A 19,807-nucleotide genomic window follows, 5' to 3' on the forward strand; every position below is an offset into this window, starting at 1 on the left:
AGAACATATGTTGGGTTCTGGGAAAGTCATCTGCTTAACAATCACAGAATACACTAGAAACACATAGGAAAAGTCCTGTGCAACGTCATTACTTTCACAGCAACTATTACCATCGCCATATACAGGCTGTATGATTTTAGCACAACTTATTTTAGCTTAACACCTGCCTCTCCTTCATCCCTGCTTTATGTATGTGGACGTGTAACACAGTCTAACAACATTTTCCTATCCACAGTCACCTGTATAATGTAAATCATGAGTTACACACACAGAGATGGGCAGTATTTATGTTACATGTATTTGAAATATGTATTTCAATTACTTCTGAGTATTTTGCAATTTGTATTACACTGGGGGCTGAACTACACTCCAATGTATTTTGTAACAAGTTACTTTCGAGAGCTGTAATATGTATTTTCAAAATACAAAATACTTTCCTATATTATTTTTTATAGTGGTTCACAATTTTGTAGCCCCCTGTCCCCCTGCATTGGTCTCAGAAGTATGATGGCACTATGGTGTGATAAGTGTATCTGCTAAATGAACTAAATATAATTGTATATGTAAAAATGGACAATTGCAAAGCATGCTGAGTATTATTCGAATGAGCTCCGCCCGACACAAGGCTAATAATAATACCCAGTGTGCTTTGCAGTTCCTTTTGGTATGTTCATTTTCATATATACATTTACATTTTGGTCATTTAGCAGACACTCTTATCCGGAGTGACTTACAGTCAGTGCATTCAACTAAGGTAGATAAACAACAACATATTACAGTTATAGCAAGTAAAACGTTTCTGTAACCGTTACTGAGAATGTTGTTGCTGTTCGGGCCAGCTACTTGCAAATGTATTTCTGTATTTTAAAATACAAAATACATGTATTTTAATGAAATACATTTAAAAATAAAATTATTTTGTAGTTTATTTTGATACATTGATCTTTATGGTATTTTGTAAATGTATTATGCAATAGTATTTTTATATTTTTGCCCATCCCTGTACACACACAAAAAAACAAATCTATAGAATGGGAATGACAACATGGAAACGAGCATCTTAAAAAAAGAAGTTGTCTTTTCTAAATGGGGCCTCAAATTTGTATCATAATCCCATGGAGAAAAGAAACAACACGAACAGGCACAAGGGTCAAAGCCTTCATCAGAAAACGTCCATTAACTGAAAAGTCAAGAATTTTTTACTATAGATAGAACATGGTTGAATAAATTAACCAATGATTGTGTTACTATACAAATGAACTGTTATCTATATTAGACTTCAATCTGAGGTAATGATGTCAGAATACTATGACAGCTGTGTGGCTCACTGAGGCTGACCACTGTAAGCCAATACATGAGAATGTACATAGAGAATATTTGATAATGCTGCATCAGTCACATTATTATTACATTTCATCCAGTGGTACTGACCCACTATTTACTGCAGCTTCTCCTCTACCTTACACAGGGCCTTCAGCATGAGATGCTTTAGAGATTTCACCCTCGCTGACTATGTCCACCAGTGACCATGGGCTGTAGGTGGAGGGAGAGAAGGGGGAGCCGCCGCACACAGGCCCAAAACATATGGACACCGGTGTGCTTGTGTATATGTGTGTGTGTGTGTGTGTGTGTTTGCATGTGCCAAAAGCTTTATCTTAAAGATGTGGGTATTCAAAAAGGCACATTGCTTATTTCTCTTTGAGCATACTCAGCCTGTTAAAACAATAAGAGTCACTGGACTGGAAAATGCACAGGCAGGCCCATAGGACACAAAAGCAATTTCAGATGATATTGCGTTGGGTCTGTTGAGATTCAGCGCTAGCAGAAGGGCAGACACTGAGGATTATTAATGATGTTCCAATGGAACTCTACAGGCTGCCCCTGGCTATAAGAGCCCACTATAGCGACAATCAGCCAATGGTTCTCCTTGCTGCATTCTGACGCAATTCAGAGTGAATGGTGTGAGTGTGTGTGTCTGTGTGTGTGTTTACACACGGTGATGCACCAGGACCTGATCCTCTGTAATGAGCTAACATGAAGGATTCAAACACATGCTCCCCCTTATCATGTCAGAGTGAAGAGAAAACATGTCCAAAACACCATCCGGCTATTCTATCAAAGAAACATATAATCAGGAAACAACAAATGATCATTTATAGTTCGACTATGTACATACAAATCTAAGAGAATGTTTATCTTCGATCTATTGAGACTTGCAAATATCAAAATTAAGTAAAAAACAATGATACAATAACATGTGGTGGATCTCTTGGCCTCTTGCAATCTCAGCCTAATAGGTTGTCCTGGTGAGTTTAATTCTGGGAGGTGGACCTGGGGGAGGGGATGGCGCGCGGCTTGCTGTTGATGTACGTGGCCCAGTAGACCAGGTTGAAGATGAAGAACAGCACAGGGAAGATGATGCGTGATATCTTGTCCACTTTGCTGACGCGGTTGTAGGACTTTATGGCTTCCACATATGAGTCGTCCATTTTAGGGACCTTGTGGCTGTGGTGGTGGTGGTGGTGTGTAGCTGTGGTGGCACTCCTGGAGACTGTGGTTAAACCTGGGTCCTTTACCACATTGATGGTGTAGGTAGTTCCAACAATGTTGAATGTGTTATTGGCCTTTTTGGAAAGAGAGGCAGATTCTCTTCTCTGTAAAGAGAAGAGAAACTGAGAAAATCAGGGCTGGATCATCAAATGACAACATTACCTGGGACTGTTTTGACTGGGGGTGCAATGATGCTCAATATGCATGAAGGGAACATTATGACATCCCTGTTTTGCACCATTGGGTTAGGAGCCAAGCTGAAAGAACTCAAGGCCCTAGTGTAGGGATTGGGGCTGTAGCCCTCCCAGCCGAGACAAAAGGCCAAGGTCATAGAACATTACGCATCTACGCTCCAATAAGTGGCAAATCACATGAGCCTCCCTGACAAAATATGCATACATCACAGTGCACAGTGAGAATAGGCACACCCCAGGGCATGGCATGCAATACATTTGTAACATAGGACACAGGTCAGAGGTTTATGGGCAATATCATGGTCTAATTTCCGAGAGGCTTGTTATTTTCTGAACCACTGAAAGAAATGGGGCAGAGCAGAGTAGTGGACAGGGTTTGTCTAGGCTGGTGGCACTGGAGAGTTAGTGGTAGGATAAGAGCAGAGCAGGATGAGTAGCAGAGTTAAATCAATGCACCTGTAAACAGGCCTGACAAACTACCCTCTGAGGACTGGGGCTGTACTGTATATAGGCCATAGATTAGGAATGAAGGCAAGGGGATATAAAAAAGATGGGTTGGGAGCAGTTTTAGGTCTCAAAATCCTGCCTCAGGGAATCCTTAGATACTTTTTCATATGTCAGAAATACACCTACAGCTGAGAAATTCATATGCTGTATTACATTAGTATGGCCAGGTTTGCATCAACAAGGTGTTGATTAATGTATAAGAAGGGTAAATGGAATATAACAACCAGGGTGCTATGATGGATTTTTGTCTTAAACCACAGCATCAAGGAGAACTGGCCGATCCAATTGGATAAGCAGGCCGGTCAGGGGGGCTAACACAGGGGGTAATGGTTTGCATTTCACCTCAGATGTACAAGGTGAATGGAGGCTACAGAATGCACAGAGGACACCAGAGGCACCTGAACAACAGCGCTCCATCCGTTCCAAAACAACAACAAACTACCAGAGAAAACCTTCCATCCAGAGGGGCTTCAAACCAGAACAAAGTAGCAGTAATGACATTCAACAGAGAGAGAGTATGCCGTCTGTCTGTCTGTCTGTGATTCTACCTGGGCTGGGCCAGGGCTCTATTTGCTGGATGGGGCCAGGGCTCTATTTGCTGGGTTGGGCCAGGGCTCTATTTGCCGGGTTGGGCCAGGGCTCTATTTGCCGAGTTGGGCCAGGGCTCTATTTGCCGAGTTGGGCCAGGGCTCTATTTGCCGGGTTGGGCCAGGGCTTTATTTGCCGGGCTGGGCCAGGGCTCAATTTGCCGGGTCAGGGCTCTACTTGCTGGGCTGGGCCAGGGCTCTATTTGCTAGGCTGGGCCAGGGCTCTATTTGCTGGACTGGGTCAGGGCTCTATTTGCTGGACTGGGTCAGGGCTCTACTTGCTGGGCTGGGCCAGGGCTCTATTTGCTAGACTGGGTCAGGGCTCTATTTGCTAGGCTGGGCCCAAGCTCTATTTGCCAGGCCAGGGCTCTATTTGCTGGGCCAGGGCTCTATTTGCCGGACTGGGCCAGGGCTCTATTTGCCGGACTGGGCCAGGGCTCTATTTGCCGGGCTGGGCCAGGGCTCTATTTGCCGGGCTGGGCCAGGGCTCTATTTGCCGGGCTGGGCCAGGGCTCTATTTGCTGGGCTGGGCCAGGGCTCTATTTGCCGGGCTGGGCCAGGGCTCTATTTGCCGGGCTGGGCCAGGGTTCTATTTGCCGGGCTGGGCCAGGGCTCTATTTGCCGGGCTGGGCCAGGGTTCTATTTGCTGGGCTGGGCCTGGGCTCTATTTGCCGGGCTGGGCCAGGGTTCTATTTGCTGGGCTGGGCCAGGGTTCTATTTGCCGGGCTGGGCCAGGGTTCTATTTGCTGGGCTGGGCCAGGGTTCTATTTGCCGGGCTGGGCCAGGGTTCTATTTGCTGGGCTGGGCCTGGGCTCTATTTGCCGGGCTGGGCCAGGGTTCTATTTGCTGGGCTGGGCCTGGGCTCTGGCTCTATCATGCCAATATCAGTGGAGAGGGAGTCTTTTAGCGGTGACGGCTGCTGCCCCCTGGACGCCCTGAGGCTTTCACAGGGTATTGATTCTTCCTGATCCAACAACACCCCGGGCCCCTTATATCACAGCTTAGATCAGCATGAGTAAGGGATAACTATTAACAAGCGTCTCATGACCTTTACCACAGCTACCTAAGCTCATTTATCCCCGGCATCAGGTCTGCTCTCAGCCTACCACCCTGACATATAAGGCCCTGCTAGAACACACCTGCCAATCAGCTAGTGGCGAGGGACTCCATAATATAATTCTGAGTTATGTGGTCTGAGATACAGGCAGAGGCAACCGTAGTATGGGGCTTTGTTTAGAAGTAATGTTCTTCAAAACATAGTGTACCACTATACTGTACACAAGAGTACACCAAAATTGCTTGAGGGCAGACAAACTTTGTGTGATTATATAAATGCTTTCGGCAAGCTTGGGGCATGAAGACTCCTTAGTGTGTGTGTGTGTATATGAGTGCCCCTTGGTCCTGAGTGGGGAATGTTGGGAGACATTGCCTGTGCATTTGTATGTGTATGTGAGTGTGTGACGGTGTTTGAGTACAAGGCTTAAAGTGTCTTGCTGTGAGTGTATGCAGGGGTGACAGAGTATCTTGGGTCTTACAGTGTCTCTCTGGGTCTGTGTTCAGAGAGAAGGTGCCTTATGGCTTATGGCTAAGAGTAGCAGTATGTCCCTGTGTGTATGTGTGTACTGTATGTGTCCGTACGTGCAGCCTTTTTGCTTGGATGTGACACCACATCTTGGGGCTATGAGTGTGTCCCAGTGTGTGTGTGTGTGTGTGTGTATGTGTATGTGTGTGTGTTTATGTGTGTGTGTGTATGTGTGTATGTGCGTGTGTCTGTCTGTGCAGGTGGCCTGGCTTGCTGGGAACGATGACAGCTGTAGAGGTGGCTGGTCCCCACATAGACCTGACTGCAGCACAGCCTCATTACTGCAGTGTGTTACAGACTGTCTGTCAGCCAGCATGAATTAAACATACTTTCAAATCCCTAATCAAGGTCAGTTCTGCTTCTCCCCTGCACTAATGCCCTAAAATGTTATCATGTCATGTAAATCCAACCCAATATATGTTTCTAATTCAATCAGTTCTTATCAGTCAATAATCACAGAAAGTTGACTAACATGTCTGTGCCTGTACCCCTGACTATCGCGCCCTGGGTCTCTAGTGGCGAGGAGAAGAGAGGAGAGAGAAACCTCATTAGGTTGCATGAATGGTGTTGCTGCTGCTGCCGACCAGGCCCACACGGCTGTTATGTCTAACAGGACACGTCTGACAAAAAAGGGCAACATTGAGAGTCAGAGGAGCTCCACAGTCACTGAGGTAAATTACCTAACATCGACCCTCCTCTGGCTCCTCACTCCCAGCATCAGCTGAAACACAGCCTCTCACAGCCTCTCAGAGCCTCTCAGAGCCCCAGGCTATGAGGTCACCATCTGGCCCCATCAGGAGAAGGCTGCAGCCACAGCCTCTGATGAACAGGGATGCTACTCCCAACAGGACACTCAGCCAGGAGTCCTTCCCCTCTCTCTGAGGAACAGCCTTTTGATTACGCTCTCACTTCATACACACATATTCCCCTGTGAAACTTTTAAACAAGGATAAAGCATACAGCGTTTCATCCCGCAGCTCTCCTGAAGCTTCTATCAGTGAGGGACTGTGATAGGTGTGCTATCGCTCCCCGAGTGACCCCTACCCTAACGCATCCCATCACCACAAACTGCCTGCTCAGTGCAACCCAGAGAACACAGAACAGACATCCTGCTGCTGCTGCCATTAAGACAAAGCAACAAAGAAAAAGCCTCCTCCACTTACTGCATTGTAATTCACAGAACCATCTGTCCCTCAGTGACTACAGAAAGGATTCATGTCAGCAATACGCCATGGTGTCAATCATCCAGTCAACTTACAAAGAACTTAAGAAATGTTTGACTGATGGTTGTGAGTCCTTCATACTCAGCATATTATGAAATGGATTTGTGACACTGTAAACATCTGTTGCAGCGAGTGAAAGCCTGAGATATTTCTACAAATATTGACTTGGGTTGACAGAAGCACACTAAAGAGAAGACTTTAGACTTCTAAATCGAGTCTCAGATATTCCACTTTCAAAACTTTCCAGGAGTTCTCCACTTACTTTTAAAAGGATATTTCGGGATTTTGGCAAGAGTCAGATGACCACATGGATACCATTTTCATGTCTCTGCATCCAGTATGAAGGAAGTTAGAGGTCGTTTCGGGAGCCGATACTAACTAGCGTTAGCGAAATGACTGGAAGTCTTTGGTATCTACTAGCATGCTAGCAGTTAGCAGAGTTCCAGTCATTGCGCTAACTCCAGTTAGCAATTAGGCTAACGCTAGTTATCAACTTCTTTCAAACTGCACGCAGAGACATACAAATGGTATCCACAAGTTCACCTGACTCTGGGGAAGTAGATAAAGGGTTTTATTGCCAAAATCCTGAAATATCCCTTTAATATCCTCACAGCTGTTCACATGAAACACATCTCCTGATTGCACCCAAACTTCTCCAAACTTTTTTAGCATTAAGTGTCAAAATCACAATGTTTAATGAGTTCCTCATATAACCCCATGCCTTAATTATCACTGTCTCTCACTGTCTCTCTCAGTTTCTCTCACTGTCTCTGTGATGTACACTGGGGTTTATGTGCTGTACGTGTGTATGAGATACAGTGTGTCTATGTATGATATACACTGTTTATAATTTGTACAGTGCATTGAGAAAGTATTCAGACGTGTTGACTTTTTCCATATTTTGTTACCTTACAACTTATTCTAAAATTGATTAAATTGTTTTTTCCCCCTCATCAATCTACACACAATACCCCATAATGACAAAGCAAAAACAAGTTTTTAGAATATTTTGCAAATGTATTACAAATTAAAAACTGAAATATCAGATTTATATAAGTAGTCAGACCCTTTACTCAGTACTTTGTTGAAGCACCTTAGGCAGTGATTACAGCCTCGAGTCTACTTGGGTATGACGCTACAAGCTTGGCACACCTGTATTTGGGGAGTTTCTTTCATTCTTCTCTGCAGATCCTCTCAAGCTCTGTCAGGTCGGATGGGGAGCGTCGCTGCACAGCTATTTTCCGGTCTCTCCAGAGATGTTTGATCGGGTTCAAGTCCGGGCTCTGGCTGGGCCACTCAAGGACATTCAGAGACTTGTCCCAAAGCCACTTGTGCGTTGTCTTGGCTGTGTGCTTAGGGTTGTTGTCCTGTTGGAAGGTGAACCTTCACCCCAGTCTGAGGTCCTGTGTGCTCTGGAGCAGGTTTTCATCAAGGATCTCTCTGTACTTTGCGCCGTTCATCTTTCCTTCTATCCTGACTAGTCTCCCAGTCTCTGACGCTGAAAAACATCCCCACAGCACGATGCTACCACCACCATGCTTCACCGTATTGATGGTGCCAGGATCCCTCCAGACGTGACCATTGGCATTCATGCCAATGAGTTCAATCTTGGTTTCATCAGACAAGAGAATCTTGTTTCTCATGGTCTGAGAGTCCTTTAGGTGCCTTTTGGCAAACTCCAAGCAGGCTGTCATGTGCCTTTTACTGAGGAGTGGCTTCTGTCTGGCCACTCTACCATAAAGGCCTGATTGGTGGAGTGCTGCAAAGATTGTTGTCCTTCTGGAAGGTTCTCCCATCTCCACAGAGGAACTCTGGAGCTCTGTCAGAGTGACCATTGGGTCCTTGGTCACCTCCCTGACCAAGTCCCTTCTCCCCCGATTGCTCAGTTTGGCCGGGTGGCCAGCTCCTGGAAGAGTCTTGGTGGTTCCAAACTTCATCTAAGAATGATGGAGGCCACTGTGTTTTTGGGGACCTTCAATGCTGCAGACATTTTTTGGTACCCTTCCCCAGATCTGTGCATCGACACAATCCTGTCTCGGAGCTCTACGGACAATTCCTTCGACCTCATGGCTTGGTTTTTGCTCTGACATGCACTGTCAACTGTGGGACCTTATATAGACAGGTGTGTGCCTTTCCAAATCATGTCCAATCAATTGAATTTACCACAGGTGGACTCCAATCAAGTTGTAGAAACATCTCAAGGATGATCAATGGAAACAGGATGCACCTAAGCTCAATTTTGAGTCTTATATCAAAATATCTGAATACTTATTTAAATAAGTATTTCTGTTTTATTTTATTTGTATACATTTGCAAACATTTATAAAAACCTGTTTTCACTTTGTCATTATGGGGTATTGTGTGTAGATTGATGAGAAAAAACAAACAATTTAATCAATTTTAGAATAAGGCTGTAACGTAACAAAATGTGGAAAAGGTAAAGGGGTCTGAATACTTTCCGAATGCACTGTATGTGTGTGATATACCCTATTTTTGGTCTGTGCTCAGGATACCTGCTCTGGGAGTTGTCCTCCCCCACCCCCTGCTGCTCACTCTGTTGTGCCAGGAACAGAGATCCTCCTCTGTGGGGTTGTTAATGAATAAATAAAGTGTCTCTTTACAGATTACCCAAGGCTGCCTTCCCCAGGAGGCTGGGATGGGACTTTCTATCAGTGTTTCGCAGGTACAATCACTCCTTATTCCCACTACAATACAATATGAGAGCTCTGATCAGCTTCCCTCGCCGCATCTCTGAGCAATTAGCTCTGAAGACGCTCATTTTCAGGAGGTTATCAGGGGAAGATAGATAGAAAGCAAATAATCTAGAATAAACAAAAAGCCACTCGACTCTAGAGAGGGAGAGAGAGATAGCAAGCCGAGGAGCGAGCCGAGGAGGAGACAGACACACTATCTAGCAGATGAATGAGGATGGAGACAGTTGTGATTAGCTACTTCTCCACAACACCAGCAAAGCACACAAAGAGGGAGCAAGGCTTTTAGGGGATGTGTGAGGATCTACATTATATTGTTTTAACCTTTGAAGTACTGAAACTACCTCCATGTACTGTAGGTATACCATAGCTACAGTACTCACCCTCATCTCCTGGGCCTCCTTCTTGCCGTCCCATGCCCAGCTGCGCTTGGTGAAGTAGTTAACTGTGGCAAACTCTATCAGGGCGGAGAAGACAAAGGCATAGCATACTGCCATGAACCAGTCCATAGCTGTAGCATAGGCCACCTTAGGCAGGGAGTTCCTGGCACTGATACTCAGGGTTGTCATGGTTAGAACTGTGGTGACCCCTGGGGACAAAAATAAGAGATGCAAAGGGAAAGAGAGAGTGTATTAACTGACAAACATACTTTATACACACACACACACATACAGTACACACAGACCCAACTGGGCTGAACAACAGTAAACATAACTGTGAATCATGCAAAGAAAAAGCAGCATCCTTGAACATTCAGTACATGCTGTTACAGGATGTCCTGACATACAGTGCCTTCAGAAAGTATTCATACCCCTTGACATATTCCACATTCTGCTGTATTAACCCTTAATTCTAAATTGATTTAATAAAAAAAATTATCTCGCCCATCTACACACAAAACCCCATAATGACAAAGTGAACACGTTTTTATACATTTTTGCAAATTTAATACAGAAATATCTAATTGACATATGCTACATTTTACGTCATTTAGCAGAAGCTCTTATCCAGAACGACTTACAGTTAGTGCATACATTATTCTTTTTTATTTTCATACTGGCCACCCGTGGGAATCGAACCCACAACCCTGGCGTTGCAAACGCCATGCTTTACCAACTGAGCTACCTCCCTGCCGGCCATTCCCTCCCCTACCCTGGGCCAATTGTGCGCCGGCTACAGCAGAGCCTGGATTCGAACCAGGATCTCTAGTGGCACAGCTAGCACTGTGATGCAGTGCCTTAGACCACTGCGCCACTCGGGAGACACCATGACCAACAGTATGTGGACACCTACTCGTTGAACATCTCATTCCAAAATCATGGGCATTAATATGGAGTTGGTTCCCCCTTTGCTGCTATAACAGCCTCCACTCTTCTGGGAAGGCTTTCCACTAGATGTTGGAACATTGCTGCAGGGACTTGCTTCCATTCATCCACAAGAGCATTAGTGAGGCAGGGCACTGATGTTGGGCGATTAGGCCTGGCTCGCAGTCGGCATTCCAATTCATCCCAAAGGTTTTCGATGGGGTTGAGGTCAGAGCTCTGTGCAGGCCAGTCAAGTTCTTCCACATCGATCTCAACAAACCATTTCTGGATGGACCTCGTTTTGTGCACAGGAGCATTGTCATACTGAAACAGGAAAGGGCCTACCCTAAACTGTTGCCACAAAGTTGGCATCACAGAATTGTCTAGAATGTCATTGTATGCTATAGCGTTAAGATTTTTCTTCACTGGAACTAAGGGGCCTAGCCCGAACCTTGAAAAACAGCCCCAGACCATTATTCCTCCTCCACCAAACTTTACAGTTGGCAATATGCATTCGGGCAGGTAGCATTCTCCTGGCATGTGCCAAACCCAGATTTGTCCGTCGGACTGCCAGATGGTGAAGCGTTATTCATCACTCCAGAAAACGCGTTTCCTCTGCCCCAGAGTCCAATGGCGGCTAGCTTTACACCACTACAGCCGACGCATGGCATTGCGCTTGGTAATCATAGGCTTGTGTGCGGCTGCTCGGCCATGGAAACCCATTTCATGAAGCTCCCGATGAACAGTTATTGTGCTGATGTTGCTTCCAGAGGCAGTTTGGAACTCGGTAGTGAGTGTTGTAACCGAGGACAGACAATTTTTACGCGCTACGCACTTCAGCACTCGGCTGACCCAATCTGTGAGCTTGCGTGGCCTACCACTTCGCGGCTGAGCCGTTGTTGCTCCTAGACATTTCCACTTCACAATAACAACGCTTACAGTTGACCGGGGCAGCTCTAGCAGGGCAGAAATTTTACGAACTGACATGTTGGAAAGATGGCATCCTATGACAGTGCCACGTTGAAAGTCACTGAGCTCTTCAGTAAGGTCATTATACTGCCAATGTTTGTCTATGGAGATTGCATGGCTGTGTGCTCTATTTTATACACCTGTCAGCAACGGATGTGGCTGAAATAGCCGAATCCACTAATTTGAAGGGGTGTCCACATACTTTTGTATATATAGTGTAAGTATTCACAGCCCTGAGTCAATACATGTTAGAATCATATTTGGCAGCAATTACAGCTGTGAGTCTTTCTGGGTAAGTCTCTAAGAGCTTTCCACACCTGGATTGCACAATATTTGCACATTATTCTTTTTTAAATTCTTCAAGCTCTGCCAAGTTGGTTGTTGATCATTGCTAGACAGCCATTTTCAAGTTTTGCCATAGATTTTCAAGCCGATTTACGTCAAAACTGTAATTAGGCAACTCATGAACATTCAATGTCGTCTTGGTAAGCACCCCCATGCTTGAAAATATGAAGAGTGGTACTCAGTGATGTGTTGTGTTGGATTTGCCCCAAACAAATGCTTATTATTCAGGACATAAAGTTAATTTCTTTGCCACATTTTGCCAGTTTTACTTTAGTGCCAAATTGCAAACAGGATGCATGTTTTTGAATATTGTTTATTAATTAATAACTTCGCCATGCTCAGGGAAAGGGAAATTCAACGGCAGATCTTTTTATTTGTTTTACCAATCTACCAATAGGTGCCCTTCTTTGTGAGACATTGGACAACCCTGGTCTTTGTGGTTGAATCTGTGGTTGAAATGTACTGCTCGACTGACGGACCTTACAGATAAATGTATGTGTGGGGTACATACTGTAGATTAGGTAGTCATTCTAAAATGATCATGTTAAACACTATTATTGCACACAGAGTGAGTCCATGCAACTTATGACACAATTTGTTAAGCAAATTGTTACTCCTGGACTTATTTAGGCTTGCCATAACAAAGGGGTGGAATACTTACTGACTCAAGACATTTCAGCTTTTCATTTTTATTAATTTGTAAAACTTTCTACAAACATAATTCCACTTTGAAATTATGGGGTATTGTGTGTAGGCCAGTGACACAAAATCTCAATTTAATCAATTTTAAATTCAGGCTGTAACACAACAAAATGTGAAAAAAGTAAAGGGATGTAAATACTTTCTGAAGGCACTGTATGTGACCAAATTTCTATATGTGAGCTTAATTCAAATGTTGTTATACAGTGCCTTGCAAAAGTATTCATCCCCCTTGGGATTTCATGTAATGGACATACACAAAATAGTCCAAATTGGTGAAGTGAACATTTTTTCTATAAAATAAATAACAGAAAAGTGGTGCTTGCATATGTATTCACCCCCTTTGCTATGAAGCCCTTAAATAAGATCTGGTGCAACCAATGACCTTCAGAAGTCACATAATTAGTTAATTAAAGTCCACCTGTGTGCAATCTAAGTGTCACATGATCTGTCACATGATCTCAGTATATATACACCTGTTCTGAAAGGCCCCAGAGTCTGCAACACCACTAAGCAAGGGGCACCACCAAGCAAGCGGCACCATGAAGACCAAGGAGCTCTCCAAACAGGTCAGGGACAAAGTTGTGGAGAAGTACAGATCAGGGTTGGGTTATAAAAAAATACCAGAAACTTTGAACATCCCATGGAGCACCATTAAATCCATTATTAAAAAATGGAAAGAATATGGCACCACAACAAACCTGCCAAGAGAGGGCCGCCCACCAAAACTCACAGATCAGGCAAGGAGGGCATTAATCAGAGAGGCAACAAAGAGACCAAAGATAACCCTGAAGGAGCTGCAAAGCTTGGAGTATCTGTCCATAGGACCACTTTAAGCCGTACACTCCACAGAGCTGGGCTTTACAGAAGAGTAGCCAGAAAAAAGCCATTGCTTAAATAAAAAAATAAGCAAACATGTTTGGTGTTCACCAAAAGACATGTGGGAGACTCCCCAAACATATGGAAGAAGGTACTCTGGACAGATGACACTAAAATTTAGCTTTTTGGCCATCAAGGAAAATATTATGTCTACCGCAAACCCAACACCTCTCATCATCCCGAGAACACCATCCCCACAGTGAAGCCTGGTGTTGGCAGCATCATGCTGTGGGTATGTTTTTCATCGGCAGGGACTGGGAAACTGGTCAGAATTGAAGGAATGATGGATGGCGCTAAATACAGGGAAATTCTTGAGGGAAACCTGTTTCAGTCTTCCAGAGATTTGAGACTTGGACAGAGGTTCACCTTCCAGCAGGACAATGACCCTAAGCATACTGCTAAAGCAACACTTGAGTGGTTTAAGGGGAAACATTTAAATGTTTTGGAATGGCCTAGTCAAAGCCCAGATCTCAATCCAATTGAGAATCTGTGGTATGACTTAAAGATTGCTGTACACCAGCGGAACCCATCCAACTTGAAGGAGCTGGAGCAGTTTTGCCTTGAAGAATGGGCAAAAATCCCAGTGGCTAGATGGGCCAAGCTTATAGAGACATACCCCAAGAGACTTGCAGCTGTAATTGGGGGTGAATGGTTATGCACACTCAAGTTTAGTTTTTTTGTCTTATTTCTTGTTTGTTTCACAATAAAAAATATTTTGCATCTTCAAAGTGTTAGGCATGTTGTGTAAATCAAATGATACCAACCCCCAAAAAATCCATTTTAATTCCAGGTTGTAAGGCAACAAAATAGGAAAAATGCCAAGGGGGGTGAATACTTTCGCATGCCACTGTATAGTGCATTCGGAAATATTCAGACCCCTTGACTTTTTCCACATTTTGTTACGTTACAGACTTATTTCAAAAATCGATTAAATTCTTTATTTTTTATCATCAATCTACACACACTACCCCGTAATGACAAATCAAAAACAGGTTTTTAGAAATGTTTGCGAATTTATAGAAAAACAAACAACTGAAATATGACATTTACATAAGTATTCAGACCCTTTACTCAGTACTTTGTTGAAGCAACTTTGGCAGCGATTACAGCCTTGAGTCTTCTTGGGTTTGACACTACAAACTTGGCACATCTGTATTTGGGGAGTTTCTCCCATTCACTCAAGGACATTCAGAGACTTGTCCCGAAGCCACTCCTGCGTTGTCTTGGCTGTGTGCTTAGGGTTGTTGTCCTGTTGGAAGGTGAACTTTCGCCCCAGTCTGAGGTCCTGAGCGCTCTGGAGCAGGTTTTCATCAAGGATCTCTCTGTACTTTGCTCTGTTCATCTTTCCCTCGATCCTGACTATTCTCCCAGTCCCTGCCGCTGAAAAACATCCCCACAGCATGATGCTGCCACCACCATGCTTCACCGTAGGGATGGTGCCAGGTTTCCTCCAGACATAATGCTTGGCATTCAGGCCAATGAGTTCAATTTTGGTTTCATCAGACCAGAGAATCTTGTAGGTGCCTTTTGGCAAACTCCAAGCAGGGTGTCATGTGCCTTTTCCTGAGGATTGGCTTCCGTTTGGCCACACTACCATAAAGGCCTGATTGGTGGAGTGCTGCAGAGATGGTTTTCCTTCTGGAAGGTTCTCCCATCTCCACAGAGGAACGCTGGAGCTCTGTCAGAGTGACCATTGGGTTCTTGGTCAACTCCCTGACCAAGGCCCTTCTCCCCCTATTGCTCAGTTTGGCTGGGGCGGCCAGCTCCCGGAAGAGTCTTGGTGGTTCCAAACTTCTTCCATGTAAGAATGATGGAGGCCACTGTGTTCTTGGGGACCTTCAATGCTGCAGAAATGTTTTGGGTACCCTTCCTCAAGTCTGTGCCTCAACACAATCCTGTCTCTGAGCTCTACGTACAATTCCTTCGACATCATGGCTTGGTTTTTGGTCTGACATGCACTGTCAACTGTGGGACCTTATATAGACAGGTGTGTGCCTTTCCAAATCATGTCCAATGAAATGAATTTACCACAGGTGGACTCCAATCAAGTTGTAGAAACATCTCAAGGATGATCAATGGAAACAGGATGCACCTGAGCTCAATTTCGAGTCTCATAGTAAATGATCTGAATACTTATGTAAATAAGGTATTTCCATTTATTTACAATTGCAAACATTTCTAAAAACCTGTTTTCGCTTTGTCATTATGGGGTATTGTGTGTAGATTGATGATGAAAAACATTAATTTAATCAATTTTAGAATAAACAAAATGTGGAAAAAGTCAAGGGGTCTGAATACTTTCCGAATGCACATATATATATATATATATATATATATATATATATATATATATTGACAGTTGATAAATGTGTTATCCCACTTAGGATACAAGTAGGATAAATTATTCCCAATTCAGATAGCAGAGTTAGTGCTTCAGATACAGCTCCAATCTAACCTCTCCAACCCTGGCTCCAGAGTTGCCTAACATCTGTTCATGCCCTCTACTACACAAGTCTCACAGAGCCGCGGATTGGGGGCGCCCCACAGGAGAGCTCCGCTGAGCTTGTCTGATGATACACAATAATCCCTGTATTGATACAGTGCAGGCGGCTAGGCAGTCCCCTGCCATCTGTCTGCAGAACTTGGAACAACCACTTCATAGGGGGAAGAGGAGTCATGGGTGGATGGGAGAGAGAAGGGGAACAGACACAGTAGCCTGGCAGAGTGGTGTTGCACTTGATATGGAAACCCTGCTGGCTGATCACCTCATGGAAATGTGAGGGTCGCTCACTGTGACCTGCAGCTGGAATGGGATGCCAACTACCACACAATGTCCATGATGGTGGGTAGGGTAGAGGCCTACCTGGGGCTGTAGAAGTTAAGTAATTGGACAGACCTCCTCCATTGACCACATCCATTGTGTTGGAGGCTGTATTGACCACAACCATCATGTCTGACAGTCTAACACAGCCATCATATCCACAATGAGATTTCATTTAACTTTCCTGGCATTGTTTGACACTTAAAAGCTTTGAGGAAAAATCCCCTGCCACCATGAATGTCATTACACAGGCAATTAAAATGTTGAAACAGAAACACTGAGACCAAGATACTGATTAGATGTGGCCATCTAGACCAGTAGCTAGAAGACATAACACATAAGCATTCCAAATGTGGCTGTGCAATACTCTTATTATGTGTCAGGCCGAATGTAGATTTGAATTACAATACAGGAAATGATTTTAGAGGATAAATCAATTGCTGTGTGAAATGTGAATCTTTTATAGGTCATTGTGACCACTGGCCTTTGTATTCTACGTCTCAGGGAATTTAAAGAACGAAATGAGAGGAGAGCAGAGAATGGGTGTCCATCAAAGCCGATATAAGCAATCATTCCACATCAGCTATTCCCACTTGCCGCATCTGTTAGAAGAAAATATAGACTCAAAAAATGGACATTGTGCAGCTGAAGAGGTCAACTCATTTCACCACCTCCTAAATAAGAAATGTGAATTTATGAAGCTTGTGGTTTTACTGTTGATCTATGCATAAGATATAACTAGCCCCATTATTATGTTTGTTAGGCGACTACATTTAGAAACAGTTATAATCGGTAGTATTGAGACTGCCCTGTATTGCATATACTTTAATGTGCAATCGTCAAAGAGTAAAATATAGCATAATTTAATATTAGTATTTTATCAGTGCTAAAGTGGTAGAAAATATTGACAATTGGCAAATGCAATCTCCCCATATTAAAACATATCAGCCAATTAAAAAATATCAATGGGCGAATTAACCAGAATGTCACTGGAGATTGTATTGTATTGTGTCCACTGTGTAATACGTCCGCTCAAACCATGAATCACACATTACACTTGAGTGAATGAGAAAATTACAAATGGGATTATCCACCAAAAATATCGGGTCACTTCAGCCAGATTCTCCAACCAGGCAATCCGCCAGGGAACAAATGATTGATTAAGTATCATATTTCGAACAGTGCCCGGGAGCCACTCATACTCATAAACGTAGGTTGGAGAATTGGCTGCTCTTTATATGAGACAAGTGAGCAGTTTTTCCTAAAACATTTAGACAGTTTTAAAGCTCTGTGGATGGCTCAGAGAGCAGGAGGTTATCAGGGGCTGGTTGTGAATAGCAGTTGAAGTGACTGTCCAGTCAGGGAGGGTAGTCTCAATCTGAAACCTCCTCCCAGCTACCAGCAGGACACCTGTTTACCTGGACGCTCCATCAGTCCTCTGCCCTGAGGCCATTCTCACTTTCATTAACTCCACACCTGTCCTTAAACAATTTTGTGCCTTTGTGCACCTCCATTACAAGTGAGACTCATTCTGAGTAGACAACAAACACTTCTTTAGCGCGTAAACTTAACGTCGCAGCAGACACATACTGCAGTGTTTGCTGAATGGTTCCCAATGGCCTTGGCCTTGTTTCAACTGAACCTCCATTAGAAAACACATGAGAAGATAGTCTGTCAACCCTTTCAAGAACAACAGCTTCTTACTGTGACTTTTCTTGGCAATGAAAGGCCTTTGTTTAACAAGTCAGTCAGTCATAGAGCTGAGGTGATGGCCCCTCCTTCATGAGAGGAAGATGGGACTTTGAGAATGGAGAATCCATATGTGGCCGAGGGGACTGTGCCAGAGAAATATACCATATAATTTCCACATGGCTGTAAGAATGTGAAGTCCTCTTCTTTTCTTGCAACGCAAATCAAACCAAATCATAGTGGCTAGCCAGTGTATTTCTCCACTGTGCTCCACTGCATGCCCTGCTGCATGCCCTGCCCTACTCTGCTCTGAAACACTAATTAGCTGCCAAACAGAGGCCTGCTCTTGCTTCTGGGGGAGGCACTTTGTGTTGCCTTGACACAGCCCTCATGGCAGGCTGAGAGGTGAAGCGGTGGGTCTCCATGAACGAGGAGAGAGGAGGGGGAATAATGTGCCGCACGCTCTTATCTTGGAATGTGGGGTAAACTGATTCGAATAAACATATGCTGGCTGACCTCTTTACATGAGAGGCACTAGGTAGTGAGATGAGATTCATGTTTTTCAATGACTCCATTTCTCCAATTAGTCATGCTTCCAGAACTGTTAGTTACAGTATGAAGAGCTAGTGGCCAGGTGTCATGCACCAGATCAGCTATGGTGAAACCTGTCAAATATCTAAGCTGTATGATTTACACACAGATACATTTCTAGGTGTGTTAGTGACTGATGTTTGTGTGTGTCTGTGCGTTAAAGTTGCATATGTCTTTGCCAATTCTTCTGCACAATTTGAAGGCAAAGTGTTATACTACCAGCCTACAATAATACTGTATATGTCAGGAGACCATACAATACTTCATTTTCTTGGTGTTTCTTGAGTTTCAGCTGCCATTTGAACGTTTTAGGCATAGATTAGGAAATGTTTTCTCCAACTGGAGGTTTGACCGTTTTCATTATTTACCTCGACATTGCTTTGGAGGGCTGAACACAACTTTTCTGTTACTATCATTTCCCCTAAGCCTGAATGGGCTGCCATTCCTTTCTAGTCTACCAACTCAAATTGGCAGAGCTCATGTTTCATTCTGCTCAATCACAGAGGAAGCAGGATCGCACCCTTCCTAAGTCTCCATAGCGATTTTGCAGGATCAGCTGTGCTTTGCACCTGATATGTCTGCCCCACAAAAAGTGTTGACAAAGCCAGACACCTTGCCAAAGTTAGCAAGAGCTCAATAAGCAATAATGTCTTAAAACTTGGCCGGCTTAAACTTTCTGCAAGGCACGTTCAATATCCCGACGCGAGAGATGCAACTGCAACACTTCCTTTTATCACTCCGTCCCCGGAGGTGAACGGCCTCACTTTCTTCAACTTAATTCCTTTCCAAGTTTGCTGGCGCTAATCTGTAATTAATTAGGTGGTTTTGCAGTGGCCAAGGTAATTACAGGTCAATCCTGTGATCCAAGAACAGTTTTAAACCCAAATGAATCACTGTCCAAGACCCAACAGAGCCAACATGGGCACCAAGCTGCTTTTTACACTTCCCTGTGTGAACCACAACTTCTCAAAGAGGAACTTTTTATACCCTCCCCTGGCACTTACTGAATGTATCTGATGATGTGAACAAAAGCAGCTCCACAAATGCGTAAGCTGCCACTGCTGAACACTTGTTTTGATGTAGCTTCATAATTTAAACAACAGCACTCCAAACTGTCGGAATGGTTCAGTTACTCGTTAAGTGCATTTCGGGGTTA

General features: G+C 44.0%; 1 protein-coding gene across 1 annotated transcript in view; it reads right to left on the reverse strand.

The window, feature by feature from the left end:
* Positions 1 to 2,312: 2,312 nt before the first annotated feature.
* LOC311142137 (gamma-aminobutyric acid receptor subunit alpha-3-like) overlaps positions 2,313 to 19,807 on the reverse strand; it is a gene marked incomplete at both ends in the record, with an annotated part of 106,242 nt that continues 88,747 nt past the window's right edge. The window contains 2 exons of the mRNA XM_084177727.1: positions 2,313 to 2,654; positions 9,738 to 9,943. Coding sequence (XP_084033853.1) covers positions 2,313 to 2,654; positions 9,738 to 9,943 — 548 coding nt within the window. The remainder of the gene's footprint in view (positions 2,655 to 9,737; positions 9,944 to 19,807) is intronic.

Source organism: Coregonus lavaretus, assembly GCF_964263955.1.
Source record: "Coregonus lavaretus genome assembly, chromosome: 15".
NCBI classification, from domain to species: Eukaryota; Metazoa; Chordata; class Actinopteri; order Salmoniformes; family Salmonidae; genus Coregonus; species Coregonus lavaretus.